This window comes from Mus caroli, unplaced genomic scaffold, assembly GCF_978045245.1.
Source record: "Mus caroli unplaced genomic scaffold, Mus_caroli_1 scaffold_4, whole genome shotgun sequence".
NCBI classification, from domain to species: domain Eukaryota; kingdom Metazoa; phylum Chordata; class Mammalia; order Rodentia; family Muridae; genus Mus; species Mus caroli.
Window position 1 is genome coordinate 38,264,162 of NW_028227259.1, and position 19,389 is coordinate 38,283,550.

A 19,389-nucleotide genomic window follows, 5' to 3' on the forward strand; every position below is an offset into this window, starting at 1 on the left:
CCCTGTCCCCTTCTTGTTGGCTTTGGGCATTATTTTGAATGGTCTAGCAGCTCCAACATCTTGGCCTGATAATACAACAGATCTCTCCAGATCCCAGTCTCTAAACTAAGAGAATACTGGGTCAGAGCACGGGGGACATGTGGATGCTCTTGTCTTTAAATGTTTCCTAATCACAAAGAACGCAGATCCCATAAAAGGCAGTCAGTCCTGTACGGATAGATCCTCCCTGGAAGGGCACAGATCAATGATACATCCTGAAGCTGCCAGCATTCTGAGGGTGTTGGACCACACCCATCCCTTCCCTTGTGCCCTGGTGCCTAAGAAAGCTCCACCCCCTCTAGGATTTTCCAGAAACAGAGATGAGTCAAGTTGAATGCCCTATCTTACGCCATATTCTGTTGCTGTGAGCCAGGTAGGTTATTAAAAATAGAAGCCCTGTGGCTCGTGATTCTGGAGGCTAGACATTCAAGACTGTGCCTTCCACATCCCATCAGCTTCTGCTTCTGAGTCTCAGAGGTCAGTGAGAGTACCCTGGTCTAGCTATTAAGGATGCAGAGCCTTGGTGCTCTCTTCGAGCCTCTGGCTCCCTCTACAGGCAGGATGCTCAAACAGCAGCAGTGAAACTGCAACACTTAATGGTTGGACTTGGTTTTCCTAAGTCATTGTTGACTGCAGTCATGAATGCCGAGTGAGACTGGGCTATGCTTTGAAGGGGGTGATGGCTCACATCTACACCTTCATCAACAGCCACTGTCATCTTGACTATTGTTTATTCAGCATTGGCTCTAGGCTAGCAGCTTTGAACAGTGTTCCTGGCACTACTACTTTAACCCACTGATATTCCGTGTGACTGGGAAGGTGTGGAAACCGAGGTATCGAGAGAAAGCAAGTGGCTGAGGTCACCTACAGGTCACAGCCCTACAGACTCAGAACAAAGGTCTGGCTTAATATATTCAAATAGACTGATTTACCACAAGACAGATCCAGCCCTACAGAGTTCTGTGCATTGAAAAGCTGCAGCTAGATCAGCGCTGCCTTGGTTATCAACCTCCTGGGTGACTGGATCAGGACCTATGGGTCTTCATACTGCCCTTGTAAGAGAATGTTCTGGGTCATTCAGCCCCTGTGTGTTGGAAAGTGTCTTCTCAGAGGGACATGTCGACTCCTCTAGAAGTCACAGGCCACTGCATGCTGAGCTCCAAGACCAGTCTACAAGCACAGGCTTCCTGACTTGTAAGGCCTCTGCCAAGAAGTGTGACAGTGGCCACCGCCAGAGTGGAAGGCATCACAGCCAACACCGCCAGTCTTTACCAGCCTGTGTCACCTTCGTGTGTGAGGGGAGGTGTGGGGGTGGCATGCTGCTACTTTGGTCCCAGAGGAGAGACAGGAAACATGAATAGCTTCTCAAAGGACTCAACCTGCTGGACAATATCTCTCCTGCCTTCCCCACCCTGTTTCTTCAGTAAGTATCTCTCCAGTGCCTGTCGCAAGCCTGTGGGAGGCACTGGAACAGCACTATGAAATAATATCAGGATACTCAAGGGTCTCAGAGGTTGCTAGGACACATAAGCATGAGCTTGCAGGCTCCTAAGAACTATCCTAAAGGATAGGGACTGTCCTTAGGTCTAACTAATGGAGGCAGGTGGAGTCAAAACACATTTTTGGAGCATGTAGAAGCTAGTTTCCATTAGCAAGGTTTCTGGGCAAGAGATCCCAGAGGCAGCCCGTTCTTTTGTGGGCATCTGAGACTGGAAGTACAGCTGCCAGCAGAGTCTCTTGGTTTATAGGATGTAAAGAAATGTGCTGTTTCCTCGGGGCTTCTCCTCTTTACCACAGCCTTTGGCCTCCTGGTCCCCTTTGAAATAGATGGACAATACTGATGACTGGGGAGGAATTTCTGCTTCTGTCTCAGTAGTACATGGAACAGCCCTGACCCGGGCCAAATATCCCTGACCTGTGCCTGTTCATGCAGTGCCAGATCCTGTATGTTCTCATTCTGGGCCCTGCGCATCCGTGCTCCCTCATCTCTCTAGGCTGTCTTCTTGTAGTCTCTTGTGCCCACCTGTTGTCACCACCGACACGAAGCAGGATCCACCTGCGCCTCCCTATGCTTTCCTTTCAGTCTGTTTTTCCACGCCCTTCGCTGGACGCCTGACGTCACAAGGGAATCGATTAGCGTGTGGGCAGGATGGCGAGAGGGCAGGATGTGCCAGAGCCTCCTCAGTGTGCACCGCCTAGCGTCAGCCGAGCCGTGAGAGCGTCTGGGGCATAAGGCGAGGTTGCCTATCTTTGGAGTCTAGACACCTGCGTCTGGATCCCAACCCATTCAGACTTCGCCGTGTGTGTGTGTGTGTGTGTGTGTGTGTGTGTGTGTGTGTGTGTGTGTGATTAAATCCTGCGTCTGGATCCCAACCCATTCAGACTTCGCCGTGTGTGTGTGTGTGTGTGTGTGTGTGTGTGTGTGTGTGTGTGTGTGATTAAATCCTGTTCCTGCTTCGCTATCCCGCTTCTCCCCCTCCGCTTCAGTTTCCCCTCTTCTGTGCATTGGTAAGGAAGGGAAAGTCTTCTCCTGAGACCTTCCATCACTCTTGTAGAGTTGCTCCAAGATCTCTTTTCCTTGGGCCTCCTTCTTTGAGATTCCAGTGCTGAGATGAGCTACAGTCCTACACGCCTCCCTTAGACCCTGTTGACAGCTCTGCAGAGCTCTCGGAGCAGGTGCAGGAGGGTACCTGCGCTACCACCAGTCTGCGCCTGAGCAGAACACACAGCCTGCCGGGACTTGTAGTCCGCACGTCCAACTGCGGTGGCGCGCAGGCGGGCAGCGGGGGCACTGCGCCTACACTTCCCAGGATGCGACCCTCCCGCGGCTCGACAGGGGCGTGGCCTAGATGAGGGGCGGGGCAAAGGGGCGGGGCGGGAGCCCCGAGCTGCAGTGGCGCTGCGGGCAGCAGGTACTGTGTGCGCCCAGCCGCTGGCCTCAAGCGTACTGAGGATCCTGCCAGCGCCGCACCTGCCCGCCCGGTCCTCGGGCTGTCGCAGCGCGGGGACCACCCTACTGGGAGCTGCCGCTGACATGAGCGCAGGTGAGAGCTGCGACCCTGAATCCGCGGGTTCGTAGCGGCAACCTCAGTAGGGTCTCGAGGACTGGGTACACCTGCAGTGCGTAGCCAATTCCTCTAGCCAATTCCTGAGACCAGCGGCTCCACCCAACTTTTTCTCCAGGGTGTGCAGCCCCGAAAGGCCGGCCTGCAGCCTCTGTCTCTGAGCCGGGGGCGCGGAGCGGCATATGCCGGAATTTCTTCCCACCGTGCCAGCTAGGGTGGCTGCGCAGAGCTGTCTGGCGGGCGTCACTCCTTGCTTCTCGTGGGGGTCCCAGGTTGCTTCAGTAAAGGGGTCCAGGTCTCGGAAAAGGGCCCTGGGTCGCCGCAGTCTTAACCGTAGAGAGAGGTGTGATGACAGGCGGAGCTTTGCAGCAGGGGACTCCGCCCTTGCGCGGTTCCCGCAGAGCCTGGGTGGTGGCGTCTGGCAGACCCTGAACTCCCCAGGTTCGCCGTTGCAGATCTGAGTGCTAGAGGCTGTATGTGTGTCAGTCCCGGAGCTGTCTGTGCGCTGTTGTCCTTCTAGCCCTTCAGTTCTGAGCGTCTCAGCCCTACCTCTCTCGCCGCACCCACCCACAGGGATCTGACCGCCTCTGTGTGATGCTGGAAAATCCCACGTCCCTGCAACCCAGCAGCGCCTGTGCTCAGAAGGAAACTGAGATCTAGAGCTGGGAGGCCTTGGCTCAGAAAGCATCTGTACATCACCTCAGAATGCACCCATCTGACAGCCTCAAGAGTTCCGCTTGCAGGGAGGGCTGATCCTTTCATTCCTCAAGAGAGAGGGGTTGGCCTCCATTTTCAGGAGCCATGGGATGACCAGACTTCAATGACTTGAGCTCTGACAAGTGATAGGGATTCGAACCCAAGGTTCCCTGACTCCAGCATGCTCCCCCCCTCCCCCACACACAACCCCCAAGCCGAAGTTGCTACTAGCAGCAGTGTGGCCCTTGGCTACATTGCATAGGCCAATGGGTACAGCAGCTTCCTCTAGGAGAAAGTGGACAGGGAGGGAATGAGCTTGGAAACAGCTCACTGTAGGCTCTTAGCCTGAAGTACCTCCTCCCAGGGGACTGTCCCCTCTCCCTCCTAGCTAAGGAAGGAGGGACTTCTACCGTGGATGTTGAGAGTAACTGAGAGCAAGTGGTATGGGAGGCGGGATCCCTCCTGAGATGGCCAACCTGTTACCTGTGGGTGTAAGGCAAGGGCATCCTCAGACTTGGCAGGACCTCCAGACATTTATCTGATGGCGGTGGGGATAATGGCTGGGTGTGTGCGGGTTAATTTCATGCTTTCAGGACATAATTGATACCTCTGTGTCTCCTGTAATCAGGGGCCCTCAGAGGGAGCACAGGTGCCCACACTTTGCATTCGAATTCGAATTCGTAGTGTTTGTCCCCAGGGGAGGAGGGCTGGGATTGTTATGGCAAGGAGACTGAGGTTTGAACCATGGCGTGTCTGATGGTCTTTGCACTGGGACACCTTCCCAGTCTTGGCCTGCTCACCTGGAACTTCGGTTCCCCTCTAAGCAGGAAAACCTCACACGCAGCAGCCCCTCAGGAGTGTGGATGGTCATTGCCAGTGCTGGGTGCTCTGGGCTCCATTTGGAAATGGAGCACAAGTGTTGTCTGGCCCACCTGTGGATCATGGCTTAGCTTTGGCCAGCCTAATGCATACACAACAGAGATTCACCCTCATCGACAGGAGGAGAGCAGGAAGAGGCACATGGGTCCCAGTGTGGCTGCTGTGTACATATGGCAGGTCAGGGCTTTCATTGTCAACAGGGAAAGACTCCACTGTGCCACCCCTGGGATGGCTGGCACCGTTCTGGAACCTGGCATGGATGAGCGTCAGGGAGTGATACTGGTCCAGATGGGCAAGTGATGGGAGCCCCTGGCAACCTGTACTATGTCTTTGGCTAGAAGTTCCTTCCCAATTGTGGTGGGGACAGAGTGGGTGCTGCTGGGGTATGACAGCACAGTGCTGCTCCATGCTAGTTCAGGTGTGGCACAGAGGCCTGTGAATGCCACCCTGGCTGTGGTTGCCTGTTGATTTCAAGTGACCAGGGAAAGAAAGGCTTACAGAGTGCCACAGCAAGGCAGTAGGAGATGCTGTTCCATGGCATGTGGTCTTGTTCTAAATCCAGTGTACTAGTCATGCTGTTCTCTGTGCCTCAGTTTCCCCAGATGTATGGAGGGAATCTCTACAGTTGTGTGTGCAGTGTAAAGTGAGCCTGTAAGGTGGTGTTGGGAGTGAGGCTATACTGCAGCCGTGTGGCCACAGCGGGATAAGGGGGCTAAGATCCAGGAGTGGATATGATGGACACCATGCTGGCTCAGCCACCGTGCACTGGGTCTCAAGGAAGGCTGTGTACTTGCTAAGATGTACCTGGAGGTGGCTGTAAGCCTGACTGAGCTGAGGTAGAGGAATGTGTGTGTGTGTGTGTGTGTGTGTGTGTGTGTGTGTGTGTGATTCTGTAACTAAGTACCACAGACCAGGGGGCTTTATGAGAGAAATCTATTTTTGGACAATCCTGGAGCCAAAGCAACCAAGATCACGGCATCTGCAGACTGATTTCTTTCTCTTTGGCTCGTAGACAGCATATCCTTCCTGTGTCCTCACAGAGTTGTCCCTCTGTGTGCCTGTGTCCTGAAATCCTCCTCTTCCAAGAACGCCATGCTGATTAGATGAGGGTACATAAGGCTCATTTCATCCTGATGACCACTGTCAAAGCTGTGTCTCCACATACAGCCAGTCTAAGGTGCTGTGGTCAGGAGTGCACTGTGGGAATTCCGGTCATAACAGCTGAAGGACTGGGAACCCGGCTCAGCCACCTTTTACTCCCGTGGCTGCCGTGTAAGCAGCTGGATGGGACCTGGGGTTGCTTTGGGTGCACCTACTCCCACTCAGGACACTGGGGCCTGGAGAAAGACAGGCACCCATCCAGGGTCAAGGAAAGTCCTTTGTGCGTCCAGAAGCAGCCTGGCCTTCTAATACACTTAGAATGTGGCACTCACTCCTCCTAGCCCAGGAGTTGGCAGCGTGTGGCCACACGCTGTCTGCCTGCTTGGGTACCACTAACATAACAGAGCAGGTCACCAGCCAAGGTGGGGAACAAAGAATGCTGGCCACCATACTTTCATTTTGGAAATATTTGCTAAGTGCCTACTGTGTGTCTGTGATGCTGTAGGCTCTGAGACTGCAGCAAACAAGAACGTGAAGAAACGATCAGTTCCTAGGTGGGTGTGGGAGGCGTTAGCAATCAATATTGATGACTTCTCGGTGTTAGCAGAAAATGTTTAAGAAAACCAGTTTCATTAAGAAACAGCAGAGGGGAGCTGGAGAGATGGCTAAATGGTTAAGAGCACTGGTGCTTTTCCTGAGGCTGAGGGTTTGATTCCCAGCAGCCACTTGGTGGCTTATAACCATCTGGAACCCCAATTCCAGGGGGATCTGGTGCCCCCTTTTGGCCTCCTCAGTCACCAGGCACACAGGTGGTGCACAGGCATACATGCAGACAAAACACTTGTGCACATAAACTATAAAATAAAATAAATAAAAAGTAGCAGTGGAGCATGAAACCACACATCCCTTTATGGTGTCAGCTCTACCACACAAGGAAGAAAGCCTTAGCAGGAAAATGGCCGGCATGGCTGAGGCAGCTCTGACAGCCACTCTCAGGCTGTTCTTCTCTGTAATGAGATGCAGAGTTGAAAGCAGGAGGCAGAGTTGTTTTGGTTCTGGGAATGATGACGATGCAGGGAAAGGGGATGTTCCATACTGTAGGAATCTCTGCCCTTCACACAGAGCACAAAGGGGCATCATTAGAATGCCAGGCCACTTCTGGCTGCACAAAGGACTTGCCTTGACTCTGGATGGGCGCCTGTCCTTCTCTGGGCTTTGGTGTCCTGCGTTGGCGTGGGTACATCCAGAGCATTCTCAGGTCCCTTCTAGCTGCTTACACATTGTCCACGGCTGGGTAAAGTCAAGCAAGCACAGGAAGGCAGTGTCCCATCTCCCCTAACAGCCCCACTGTGGGTCAGGCGTAACAGAGAGGAAGCCCCCAAACCCTGAAATGTATCAGGAGTTATATCTGGCCAGGATGCTGAGGACTATGGGCTGGCATTCTCTGGTTCCATATGCCCTGTATCCCCAACGTGACCTTTTTTCCTATGATGATCAATGTTAATTTCTGAGCTAGCTACCCTAGATTAAGTTTCTGATAATGAGGTAGTTTGGTATTTTCTAGAATCCTGTTTGAAGTTCGTGAACTCTTGGGAAGTCAATTAGTATCCCAGGAAAGAGAGTGTCCCATGATCCTTTAAGTGTTCCTAAATCACCTGCCCAGCACACTGTAGAGCTCTGAGCAGAGGAGGGGGAGGAAGGTGAGCCCCAAGGAAGGCCCTGTCCTGTTACTGGCCCTTTAAAAGGGGACACTGTCTATTCTCAGGGCCAGTCTAGGCCATAGTTGCTGTCACTGGCAGCTGTTGGGAGTCATGGATGCTGGCCCAATGCCCACTGTGATCTCGAGTCTGTGGCTGTTCTTTGCATGGGCGCCTTGAGCCCTTCCTTGTGCTTATGAGCCTCACAGGCGGGGAAGACCATCTCTGGAATCAGGGCTCCTGGGCTGGCTTCTTGCCTCTGCTGTCCTCTATATTTCCCTGATCATGTGTCAGGATCTTGGGGGACCAAGGGTGCTAGGTGCTCAGTACCACTGCCAGCTGCGGGGCAGAGCCTCAAAGAGCAGGTAAAAGAGCCACAGCAGGAAGACATTGTGACAGGCAGTGTCAGCTCCTGGCTTTAGTTGCTATCATGCACTGTGATGGGGGCTTGTAGACTGCTTCAAGCATGCTGGGCTACAACCAAGTTGCTGCTCAGAGCCCCGAGCCTGCTGATCCCTGGCAGAGTAACTCGAGTGCTTCATCTCTGTTTACTCCGGGAATATTTCCACCACCACACAGCTCAGGGCTACTAGGGTATCCGCCACACTTGGGGAGGACAGACAGGCTTATATGTCACCTCAGTAACCATGCTCACAGGGTGCTTCCTCAGGGCCTCCGGCCAGACCAGGGATCTTCTTTCTCTTGTATCCTCTTCATGCCACACATGTCTAGTGCTGGGGGTTCCCCCGCACGGAGGGGAAACTGAGGCCTTGCTGGTTCCAGCAGTTACCTGGTGTCACAAAATTGGTAAGTGGAGGAGCTGGAATTTGAACCCCAGAGAGGCTGGCACAACCCCCACTGCCCCGTGTCTCCCTGATGAAGTGGGTTGTATCTGGTCCTTCTCCACCTGGGTGCCCTGGCCAACAGCTGGGGAAGTTTGTTGCCTGGTGATGTGCGGATGGCTGCTTTGTGTGTGTAGGTCAGACCCTGGAGCGTTACCTCAGAGCTTCTCTGTCTTCTCACCTGAGCCAGAGTGCTTTGCTCAAACCTCCCAGTTACGGGGTTTGCTGGTGCAAATCTCCAGTGGTTTCCTCCGCCTTCCGAAAAGTCTCCTCTTGGGGTCATTGATCCACACTTTGACAGATCTGATCACAGAGAGAAATTCTTACAATGAGCAGCTCACATGCCGCCCTACAGGTAAGCTCGACTCCAGGTTCAACACTGACCCCCGTCTCAGATACCCACAGCATGCATGCCAGGCCTTGGCCCTCCAGAGCCCGCTATCCACTTGAAGGTGGCAGTCATTATATCCAGATCTCTTCTCATTTCCATTGCCCTGCCCTGCCAGGGTCTCCCTTAGGGCAAGTTACTGTCACTTCTTGTGACTTTGTGTACTTGGGTGCAATAGCAGAGTCACCTTGGAGTATGTGATCCTGCCTAACCATGACATCTGTTTCTGAGGCTGATATCATTTTGGGTAATGTGCTGCCAGCCTTCCTCATCTGACATCTTCACCATGTCACCTTCTGGGGAAGTGTGTTGGCTCTCATGCTTTGGTTAGGATTAGGATTCTACAGCCTGACGTGGAGGAGGCACCTGAGTTGCATGCACAGTAACTGCCTTTTTGGCTCCAGGGGAAGGATTAGGGCAGGTGTGGGGTGGGCTTTCATTCTGAGACCCTCACTTCTGCTGTCTGGCTGAGCACGGGGGCTGGTCCTAGATGCTCTCCACTTGGGGGCATTTGGTTGGTGGTGAACTGGTGTGTCCCAAGCAGGTACTGTGTGGATGCTATATCAGGGGTCTCATGCTACCTGCCCGATGGCTGAAGAGTTCCCAGTCTGTGAGGGCAGTCTGTACTCTATGGAGAGCATAGGGGCCCCTTGGCACAGTGGGACTCCAGCCCTACTGTTAGATACGCTTCTCCAACTGCCCTTGGCCACAGTTCGCCTGCCTGTGAGGCAGAGGTAGCACCTGCTTTGGGGGATTCTTCAAGACCTGGCAGGTACTTGGAAGCAGGAGAATAGGAACATCTGGAACACCCTGCACCACTCGGGAAGCACCCAAATTTGTCCTCTGCGTGAGGTCAGCTTACCTCCTAAGCCATTTTTGCAACATGCCTGTCTTTTTACTGCTTCTTGGTCCAGAACCACCCCAGACTTGTTTACATCTCTGATCTCTAGGGAGCTCCCAGTCAGTGCATCAGCTTATCCTCAGAGGGAGAGGCACGGTATACTGTATTGCGTCATGGCTCCTGAATTGAGCTTTCTAGGCCTTGGGGTCTTGATACCTAGCAGCAGGGAGAGGCAGTGAGGCAGCATGCTGGCAGAGAGCTTGCAGGAGTCTGGCCTCAGGACACAGCGGACCTCAGAATCCTTCTCCAAGCCTCCAAGCCTCCAAGCCTCTTAGAGTGCTCCTGACAGGTGGCTCCTTGACACCTGCTCTGGAAGAGTGAATGGGTGCAGTAGTGTCTTGCTTGATGCTTGGCTCCCCTGTCACTCAGAATACATATGCTTCTCTGAGACTTTCAGGATCTGACACGGCAAATGACACCTTCAAGCCCCCTCTCCCATTGGTGCTTTAGTAGGCACAAGATGCCTACAGAGCAGATCCCTAAGGACTGCCTTCATTGTCGCCAAGGTGACGTGTGACATTCCAGTACTTTGTCCTTAATGGTCTTGGCTTCAGTTATTGGTGGGCACAGGAGGGTGGTGGTGCTTCTGGTTAATAAGGAGGGGACCCTAGAAAGCTGGAGGGAGAGAATGTTGGGGAGAGGCAGAAAGGAGCGTGGGATGGAGGGAGGGGTGGCACATTGCATCACCACAGGTGATGGTGACAGGGTTGATTCTTCTGCAGCGCCCTGGGGACATATGGATATCCTCACAGGCCCAGGAGGAAGCTGGGGTCTTTCTCCTAGCCCAGTGGTTCTCGACCTCCTGACACTGCGACCCTTTAATACGGTTCCTCATCTTGTGGTGACCCCCAACCATAAAATTATTTTCATTGCTACTTCATAGCTGTAGTGTTGCTACTGTTATGAAGCCTAATGTAAATCTCTGTGTTTTCCCATGGTCTTAGGTGACCCTGTGAAATGGTTGTGACTGACAGGTTGAGAACTGCTGTCTGTCCTGGACTGTGACTTCTCTAGGAACGGGCTGGTTTTGGGGAGCTTAAAATCCCACACTGTCCTGGGTGCGGGGAGCAAAACTCTTAGAGGTGAAGGAAGGCACAGGTGTAGGTAGGCAGGGCAGTGTTCCGGGAGAGCAGGGGTCAGGGGGAGGGAAGGAGGACATGGGGGAGGGGAGGAGAAGGAAGAGGGAAAAGGGGGAGGGGGAAGAAGGGAGGGAGGAGATGGATGAAGAATAGGAAGAGAAGGAAGAGGTAGGGGATGAATAAGAGGGAGTCACCTTGAGAGTGTTGCTACCTGGTGCTTCTGGCAGAGCTTAAGTTTGGTCTAGCCTCAGCCTGGTTGAAGCTTCCTTTGTTCCAGGAATCAGACTCTGCCCCTACTTAACCTCAGAGCTGTTCCAGGATGTTCTGGAAGTCTTCAGTCACAAGCTCCTCTGTCTTGACTGCTATCCCTGCTTGCCCTCTCCCTGCCCCCTACCCCGCCCCATTCTGGACTTGGCCTGCTTTTCCACTGAAGTTCTGGCCTGCTCCAGCTGCGCATGACCACAGAGCCTTCCACTCTATCACACTGTTGTCTCCTTCCTTAGCTTCGAACCCGTGGACTTCCCTGCTGAGAACTCAGGTCAGGTTCTGTCTGCTGTGCAACCTAGGGCTGCTACTGACCCTCTCTGATCTGCTTTGTCACAGACAATGTAAGGGCTGGATTCCGACTCCCGGGGGGCTCCTGTCCTAATTTTTGGAACTTGTCACTGTGTCAGCTTTACATGGGCAGAGGGAGTGTTTGAGTAAATGAGGGCCCGGCCGTGGGGACGCGATTCTGGGTTACCCAGGTGGGTCTTCATTGGTGAGAGGCAGGTCAGAAGGGATGAAAAAGTGGCAACCAGAACAGAGCCAGGAGGGAAACTTCTGGGCTGCTGGCGCCAAATATGGAGGAAGGGTCATGAGCCACAGGATGTGGGATGACCCCCAAGTCCTCCTCCACAGCTACCCCAAACTATTTTCCTCATTGAGGGGATCTGGTTTTAGTGGAGTTCAATTACTACACATCTGTAGTGTCCCTTTGAGTATCATTCTTCCAGGAAGCTCTTTCAATACCCATGTGTGGCTGAATGTGTCCCTGGCACCTCTGAGAATAGAAGCCACATGCAATTCTTCACTGCGATTTTGTGTTCCCAGGGTGAGGTGAGACACAGCTGGGGCTGGGGACGATCTTGTTTCTTACCCCAGAGCCCCTTGGGTTTGAGGCTGTTTGTGCCCTCTCTCGGATGTGGGACCTGGCTGGCTCTAGATGCTGGTGGCATTGGGGGATTGCCTATAGTCAGGTGCTTCCTGCTCACCTAGACAACGCTATACAGAGCCAAGGAGCAGGGGAGCCCTCTGGCTGTTGTCCCTGCTGGCCCTATGGAGGATTAGGATAGCACAGATATGTCCACTGGGAGACCAGTGGTGAAGCCTGGCTGATGTTGCTGTGTCGTTGTGCCTCCCACAGTCTCTAAGATAGTTAATACATGCCTGTTTCTGCTTTGGTGGCTCTCTGCATTCCATGGCTTATAGCTGCATCAGTTCAATCTCTAAAACCAGGCCTGCAGCCATGTCTTCCATCTTCCCACGGTGACCTGCTTGTGTAAATTCCCTCTGCTTCCTTCTCATAAGAACAGCTGGCACGTCACCCAGACAGTCCTGGGTGACATGGATTTTACCTTCATGGCACCTTAGTCACACCACAAAACCCTAATACCCACATGAGTATCGTATCCCCAGATCGTTTGAGGAGGAGAATGACGGCTTTTGAAGATCATTAGTCAGTCAATACAGCTTCTGGGATATTCTGTGGCTGGGTTCATACTTCTTCTTTTTTTTTTTTTTTTTTTTTTTTTTTTGGTTTTTCGAGACAGGGTTTCTCTGTATAGCTCTGGCTGTCCTGGAACTCACTTTGTAGACCAGGCTGGCCTCGAACTCAGAAATCCGCCTGCCTTTGCCTCCCGAGTGCTGGGATTAAAGGCGTGCGCCACCACGGCCCGGCGGGTTCATACTTCTTTACACCTATAGTCTGAGAATGTGAGGGTAGCTTTTCATAGGGGTGTTTCTCTTAATTCGCTAAATGTAAACACTCTGTCTGCCCCGAGCTTGCCATTTCTATAGCCGGGAGACAGGGCTGTCTCTTAGAAGCAGTTAGGGAAACATACTGAGCCTTAAGTACTCCGGACTCCTGAGAGCAGGGTGCTGCCTTGGGAGGTGTTGCTCCCAGTATGGCTGGGGGCTGGGCATCAGAGGAAGGGCTGCGTCATCCACTGATGCATCCAGGCAGAGATTACAGGCAGAGAAAGCCGCTGTCTGTTCCACAGGATCCCCCAGGCCTCCAGGCCCTAGGACCCAGCGTTAAGTACTTTCATGTGGGTTGCACTTAAGGATATTTGCAAAGCTAGAAATTAAAATACAGATTTTTTTTTAAAGTTGTTAAATTAAAAGTGTAATAAACTGCTCTTGCGTGAACCCGTGAGCACAGTTAATGGGTGTGGAGTTGCTCTGTAGGATTGTGAATCTTGTTAGCACCCGGATTCACAGTGGCCAGACTCTGAGGTCTGGTTCCATGATCAGTTGATTACTATATCACATGTGCGGCCTCTGCAAAGCTCCACTGCAGTCTGGAGACAGTGAGGGCGACTGTCAGCTCCTGTCACCAACCGGAAGGACCTACAGCAATCACTTATAAACAGAAAATGCTTCTGTGAGCTCTGCTCCGTGGGGCTCCCAGGGCTCTCGGGCCCCTGCTGGGGTGGGGGCACATGGCAGAGTAATTCTGCTCACCTCGTGGCATAAAAGGAAAAGAGGATGAGGAAGAGGCTGAGCCCCACTGTGTGCTTAGAAGGCACACTCCCAGGGGCCTGAGACTTCCCTTGGCCACACCTCTTAAAGATTATGTCACCACCTCCCAGTAGTGCTACCTGAGGACCTAGCCTTCATTACTGCAGCCTTAGGGAAATTTAAAAAACCAAATCGTAACATCCCTGCACGATGCAAAGCCTCATATCAATCTCAGAGTGCAGACGGCACCCCTCCATTCCCAAGACCCAACATGTCTCTCCTGCCCTAGTGCTTCTTTGAAGTCCAAGTTCAAAATAAAAACAACAAAACCAACCCACCAAAAAGCCCAAGTTTAAGGCTTCCAAGACTCAAAAAGTCTAAGCTGTGAGGCCCTGTTTAAAAAAATTAAAGAAAATTATATTTTCTGGGGTCATCATTCCTATATGAAATTTAGGAATAGGAAAATGAGAGATATTGGCCCAATGCAAGATCCGAGCACAGCAGGACAGACATGAGGTAGACTGTAGAAGGATGCAGTCCCTCCCCAGTTCCCGAGGGCTTAGGCAGTTCTGCCACTTCAGCCTTGTTGGCCGTCACCCACAGCCTCTCTCCAGTGGGTTTATATGTTATCAGTGGCTTCCCTTAGCATCTCCTGGGGCCGTTTGCAGGAATTCCAGTCCTGTAACTTTGGCCTGGTCTTTTTTGGGCCTTCCTTTGTCATGCCAATGAAAGCCATCCTGACCCATAACCCCACATTCTGCACCGCTATGACGCCAGCATCCCACGGACAGTGCAAGATCTGTGAGCAGAAGGGGTTGTTTTAGGGCTGGCTTGGACCACAACTGCTGCAATGGCTTCTGGGTGCCTTGTTAGCCCAACTTAGGTGGCCTGAGACACACTGAGCACCCTGGTGCCCTTTCAAGGAAGCATTCTGTCCTGGAAGCTCTCTGAGACAGCTTTGCCTCGTTTGTTTCTGGTCTCTGTGCCTATGGTGTCTCTGCAGACACTTGCCTCTCTCTCAGGAACCGCAGGTATAAGATGCCAGGGAGTTAGCAGCCATACCCTTTGACTAATATTTTTCCCAGGCTCCTTCTGCCCTACGCTGAACTTTCCAGATTTCTCTGCTTGCTCCTCTTTGCTCCTCCTTCTTGTTATAAATCTGGTGAAATGCAGCCAGCAGTTTCCACACTCCCGCTAGAGATGCCCTTGCCAGAGCCTGACTGTTGTGTTGCCATGACATGGTCTCTGTCAGATAAACCAGCCTGTCCTCTCACAGGCTGACAGGACATTGAAGAATACAGCCATATTCCTCACTGAGGTATAACGAGGGAGAGCACTTGCCCAATTCTGGGTAGAATCCCTATTCCATCTAAGTTATCCTCAGCAGAGACTCCCCTGTACACATTTCCTGTGGCATCCTGATCTTCTGAGCTCCCTGAATTGCTCTCTGAGCTTCTCCAACAGTGTGCAGACTCTCCTGTAGCTGAGCTGTTCCTCCGGATGCCTCCAGACCCCTTGCTCGGCCCATAGGCTCTTCCACCTGCCTTAGCACAGTTACAGTCAATAGCTTCTAGTACAATCTTCTGCTAGCTTTCTGTTGCTATCACAAAATACCCAAGGACATTTAACTTATGAATAGAAGAAGGTACCTATCCTGATCTGGGGTTTCAGACGTACCAGTCTCTCATTGGGCAGGTCCACTGCTTTCTGTTCCCTGATGTTGTTGATGGTGATGGTTGGGCACGTGCGGCAGAGAAACTGCTCACCTCACAGGAGTGAAGCAAGAGGAAGTGGAGAGGTTGGGACCTCACTGTCTGCTTCAGAGGCTCGGATGGTTACTGTTAATTATCTAAAATCACCTGGGACATGGGCCTGTGGGGGATCATCTGTGCCAGTGGAAGTGGGAAGACCCACCTTACACAGGGATGACCTGGACTGGGTAAAATGGAGAAAGTGAGTTGAGCACTAATGTTTGCTCATCTCTCTCTCTCTCTCTCTGTTTCCTAATTGTGGTCCAGCTCCTGCTGCCTGGACCTCCTGCTGGCATGGTCTGTGCCTTGAGCCCAGGACAAAAGTAAACCCTTCAGTTGCTTTTGTCAGAGTATTTCATCACATCTACGGGACAAGAAACAAAGCTGGGAGATTAACTCCAGTGATCCAAGGGCCTCCCTCTAGGCTGCATCTCATAAGGGCTCCCCTTCCTCATAGGACCACCCTGGGGGTCAAGCCTTCAACACACACTCCTTTTGAGAACACTCAGTATCTGTCTTAAAGTTTTATTTCTGGACCACAGCAACTCTTATAAAGGACAACATTTGATGGGGGCTGGCTTACAGTTCAGAGGTTTAGTCTTTTATCACATGGCAGCCCGCAGGCAGACATGGCACTGGGGAATTAGCTGAGAGGTCTACATCTGGATCCCCAGGCAGTAGGAAGAGAGTGACTCACTAGGCTTGGCTTGAGCTTCTGAAACCTCAAAGCCCACCTTTAGTGGCATGTCTCCTCCAACAAGGCCACACCTACTCCAGCAGGGCCACACCTCCCAATTGTGCCACTCCCTATGAACCTAAGGAGCCATTTTCATTCAAACCACCATAATATCCAAACAATAACATCAACCGATGTCCAGAACTTTCTAGTCTTAGTAGCAAAATGGTCTTGACCTCAATAAGCCCCAAGAGCTCCTTGGGGACTACTAGAAATCTCTGGGTCACTCTAAGAACTTCTGATTAAGGATGGAATATCATACTCTTGTTAAAGTGAAGCTGAGGGATTAATAGACTGAGCATCGGTGTCATCGACAGATGCAGAGTTCAGGATCTGTGTTAGTACACAGCGCTGTCTTACGTCAGAGGGAAATCCATCAAGAGGTAAAGGCGCTATGAGAACTCTTCCTTTACCTCAGCTCATTGCTTCTCAGGTTCTCAGAGCTGATTCATTTCAAGGCTGTGTGAATGATGCTCAGACTGGTCTCAAGGATGTTCCCCTGGAGAGCAGCCATTGGCTTCCCTACCCACGGCTGGTAGTCTACACTCACTGCAAAGCCTGGGCTCTGAGTGACACCTGGCAGGCTGCCAGTCCAGGGGCCCACGTGTTTGCGTGTTGTGATCTCCGGTGATGGGTTCATCTGCAGTTATGAACGAAAGAGGGGCTTCTGTGCAGGAGCAAACTTCACGTTGCAGATGAGAGATTACTGCTCTTCTGAAATTCTGTGTCCTTGGTCAGAGGGAATGCTCACACCTGGCAGTGCTTCAGCGGAGAGCTAAATATACCCCGGGTGTGGCGACCTCAGAGCCCAGGCTGCTGAAGGGGGCGGGGTGAGGCCCCAGGGTGGGGCGGGGCCCCAGGGCCCCATTGTTTCATCTCATGGCAATCAATGCCTGGGTTTTATAGCTTCTAAGGGCTCTGGGTACGCTGGGGACGTGTGCAGGAATGACCTCCAACCCTTACAAATCCCTGTGATGTCACTGCTCCTATTTGCATCTGCTCCTATTCATTGTGTTCCAATTGAACATGAAGTGTGATCTGCCTAAGGTCATGGGATGGGAAGGGCTGGATAGTGGGGTTCAGACCTGCAGGCCAGGAATGTGTGTCTCCCACAGTGCCTTTCCAGTTCTGAAGCCAGTGAAGGTGGCAGCCCAGTGTCTGATAGAAACCATCTGTAATGGTTAATACTTGATAGGGTCTAGAATGACCCAGCAGATGTACCTGGCGCACATCTGGGAGGGAATTTGTAGATTGGATTTACTGGGGAGGGGAGACCCACCCTGAACACAGGCAGCACTGTCCTGCTGGAGTCTCAGATGGAATAAGATGGGGAATATAGGCTGGGTACCTATTTGAAATAATTAACAGTGTCTCTCTCATGGGTGGAGCAAACTGCCCTGTGAGCTGATGGCATAGGGACCATCTGTAGCAAAGCGACAACCTCACCTCTCTAAAGCATCACCCATTTTACAGATGGGCATACTGAGTCGAGGAGGAACCTTCCTAGTGACACTCAGCGTCGGGCTAGCCTTCTGTCCAGATCCCTTACCCCCTCCAGCTACCCCTTCCCACAGACAGATCAGCACTCGGGCAGGGGCTCCTGTTTTTCAGCCGCTGTGAGACAGGGACATTGTGGCACTATTTATTATACACTGAAAGGTACCTTCGTTGTGGAAGGAAAGGTGAGTCCTCCTTTTTACTTGAAATGGGACCATGATTTCATGTCTGGCACCTTGGAAAGTGCATCTGACCATAAGTTGGCATCTTGGGGTGATTTTTGTCCCATACCAGGGGCTCTGGGGCCTCTTTCCCACTGGTTTCCAACTGGTTTATTCTAAGCTAGAGCATCTCCTTTTTCTGACTCTGAGCCCCCCGACACTCTGTGAGGCTCAGTGGGTCTCATACAGGGCTCTCTGCTCAAGCTAGCAAGGCACTTGTCTAAATCGGGCAGCTGGCTGGGTAATTGTCTAAGAAGGACATGACATTTGCTGATGTGACAGATGCCAGGAGACATGGCTCCTAGACCTTAGCCTTCTTCAGCTGGGGCATCCCCTACCCTGCCCCAGTGTCCTTAAGACAACTGGCCCCTAACAGTCGGTATAGTAGTGTGAGACATGCTGGCAGAGTCACTTCTGTGTCCAACTCTGGCTAGGATGCCATTCCTCCCTCAGAAGTCCCCATCCATTGAGGAAGACGCACAAGATGCTAACTAACTACACATGGCCAGAAAGAACTTCTCAAGGAGGCAGTGGGTAGAACCTGACCTCAATGAAATCCTGGCACGTTGCCTAGAGGGGTCCCTTGCAGGAGGATGTCCTGGAGTGGCTTCATTTGTGCCACCTGCCTCATGTGCTATCTGTCTTTTGTGTTTGTGGGTTCCACACTCAGATGTGACACTGTAAGACCTCTCGGTCCTGGGGTTCCTGTGAGGCTGTGTTCAGTGAGGACCCAAGCCTGAAGCAGGGGTGGAAGGTGAGGAAGACAAGGAGAAGCCAAAAGCTCCAAGCACCAGCAGTGCAGATTCCTGGCCCCCCAGGCTGTGCTGATATCACTGGCCAGTCCCAGATCTGCATTTTCCACAAGCTCCACCCCCTTTGCATAGGATTCTGCTGATCTGGCCATAGGACTAACAGGACAATATCCTGTTTAAGATGCTCTGCCACAGAGGGAGGGGAGGACAGTACTAGGAGCTGCTGTGACTAAGGGAGGACCCGGGCATTTGTCACTACACATGGGAGGGGACAGGAGCAAAGGCCACATCCTATGTCTTCTCCCAGCTCCCTCTCCGTAACACCCACACCAGGTCTTATAGGGGTCTACTCAGGCTGACTCTCTGCTGTGGGCCAGGGGCTTCACACAGCTCCAGCAAGGGATCATGCCAACCGAGGGGGCATGCTGGGGCAAGAGACCATGAAGCCAGTGCTACACGACTGGTCATGGGCAAGGCTTCTTGTTGGAAGCCCTGGGTCCCTTCCCTGCCCATGTCGTGACCACAGCCATGCCTCAGGATTGCCAGGAGCTAACAGGCAGCCACAAGCAGTGCAGCCTCTGCCTGCAGCCTGGGAACTGTGCCAAGCCGCCGAGGCTTAGGGAGAAGCCATGGCCTCAAGATTTGGTCCTTCAGGCTCAGGACTGATGGGGCCTGGGACACATGCCCTCCATACCTGTAGGTGGAAGGTCACTGTAAACACATCACCAGTATTCTTCCTGGTTATGGGGGGCTTGGGGTGGGGCTTCTGGGTTGTCTCCAGCTAGGGTATATGGCAGTAGTCATACAATGCAGAGCCCTTGTCCTAGGGGAATTCCTGGCTTAGGGACAGGTGTCCATGGTGTACAGAGCCACACAGACCATGAGAGCCAGAGATGCAGGGAGGAGCCTGAACCCTTTGGAGGCTGACATGGCCAGCCCTTGCTTTCAGTCCTATAAAGGGGGGTTATTCAGGGAAGGACCGAGCCTGCATCCCGAGGAGCTATCTTGTCCTGGGGGCTGCAGC

At 52.5% G+C, this 19,389-nt stretch overlaps 1 protein-coding gene across 6 annotated transcripts in view; it reads left to right on the forward strand.

Annotated features, from left to right (window-relative positions):
- The first annotated feature begins 2,915 nt into the window (after nt 1-2,915).
- Nucleotides 2,916-19,389, forward strand: part of Ablim2 (actin binding LIM protein family member 2) — a 124,072-nt gene continuing 107,598 nt past the window's right edge. For all 6 annotated transcript variants that reach the window (XR_015046919.1, XM_085836636.1, XM_085836637.1 and 3 more), the window contains exon 1: nt 2,916-3,083. Coding sequence is in view for 5 of the 6 variants with exons in the window: in XM_085836636.1 (XP_085692762.1) it covers nt 3,074-3,083 (10 nt within the window). In the remaining variant the exon portion in view is untranslated. The remainder of the gene's footprint in view (nt 3,084-19,389) is intronic.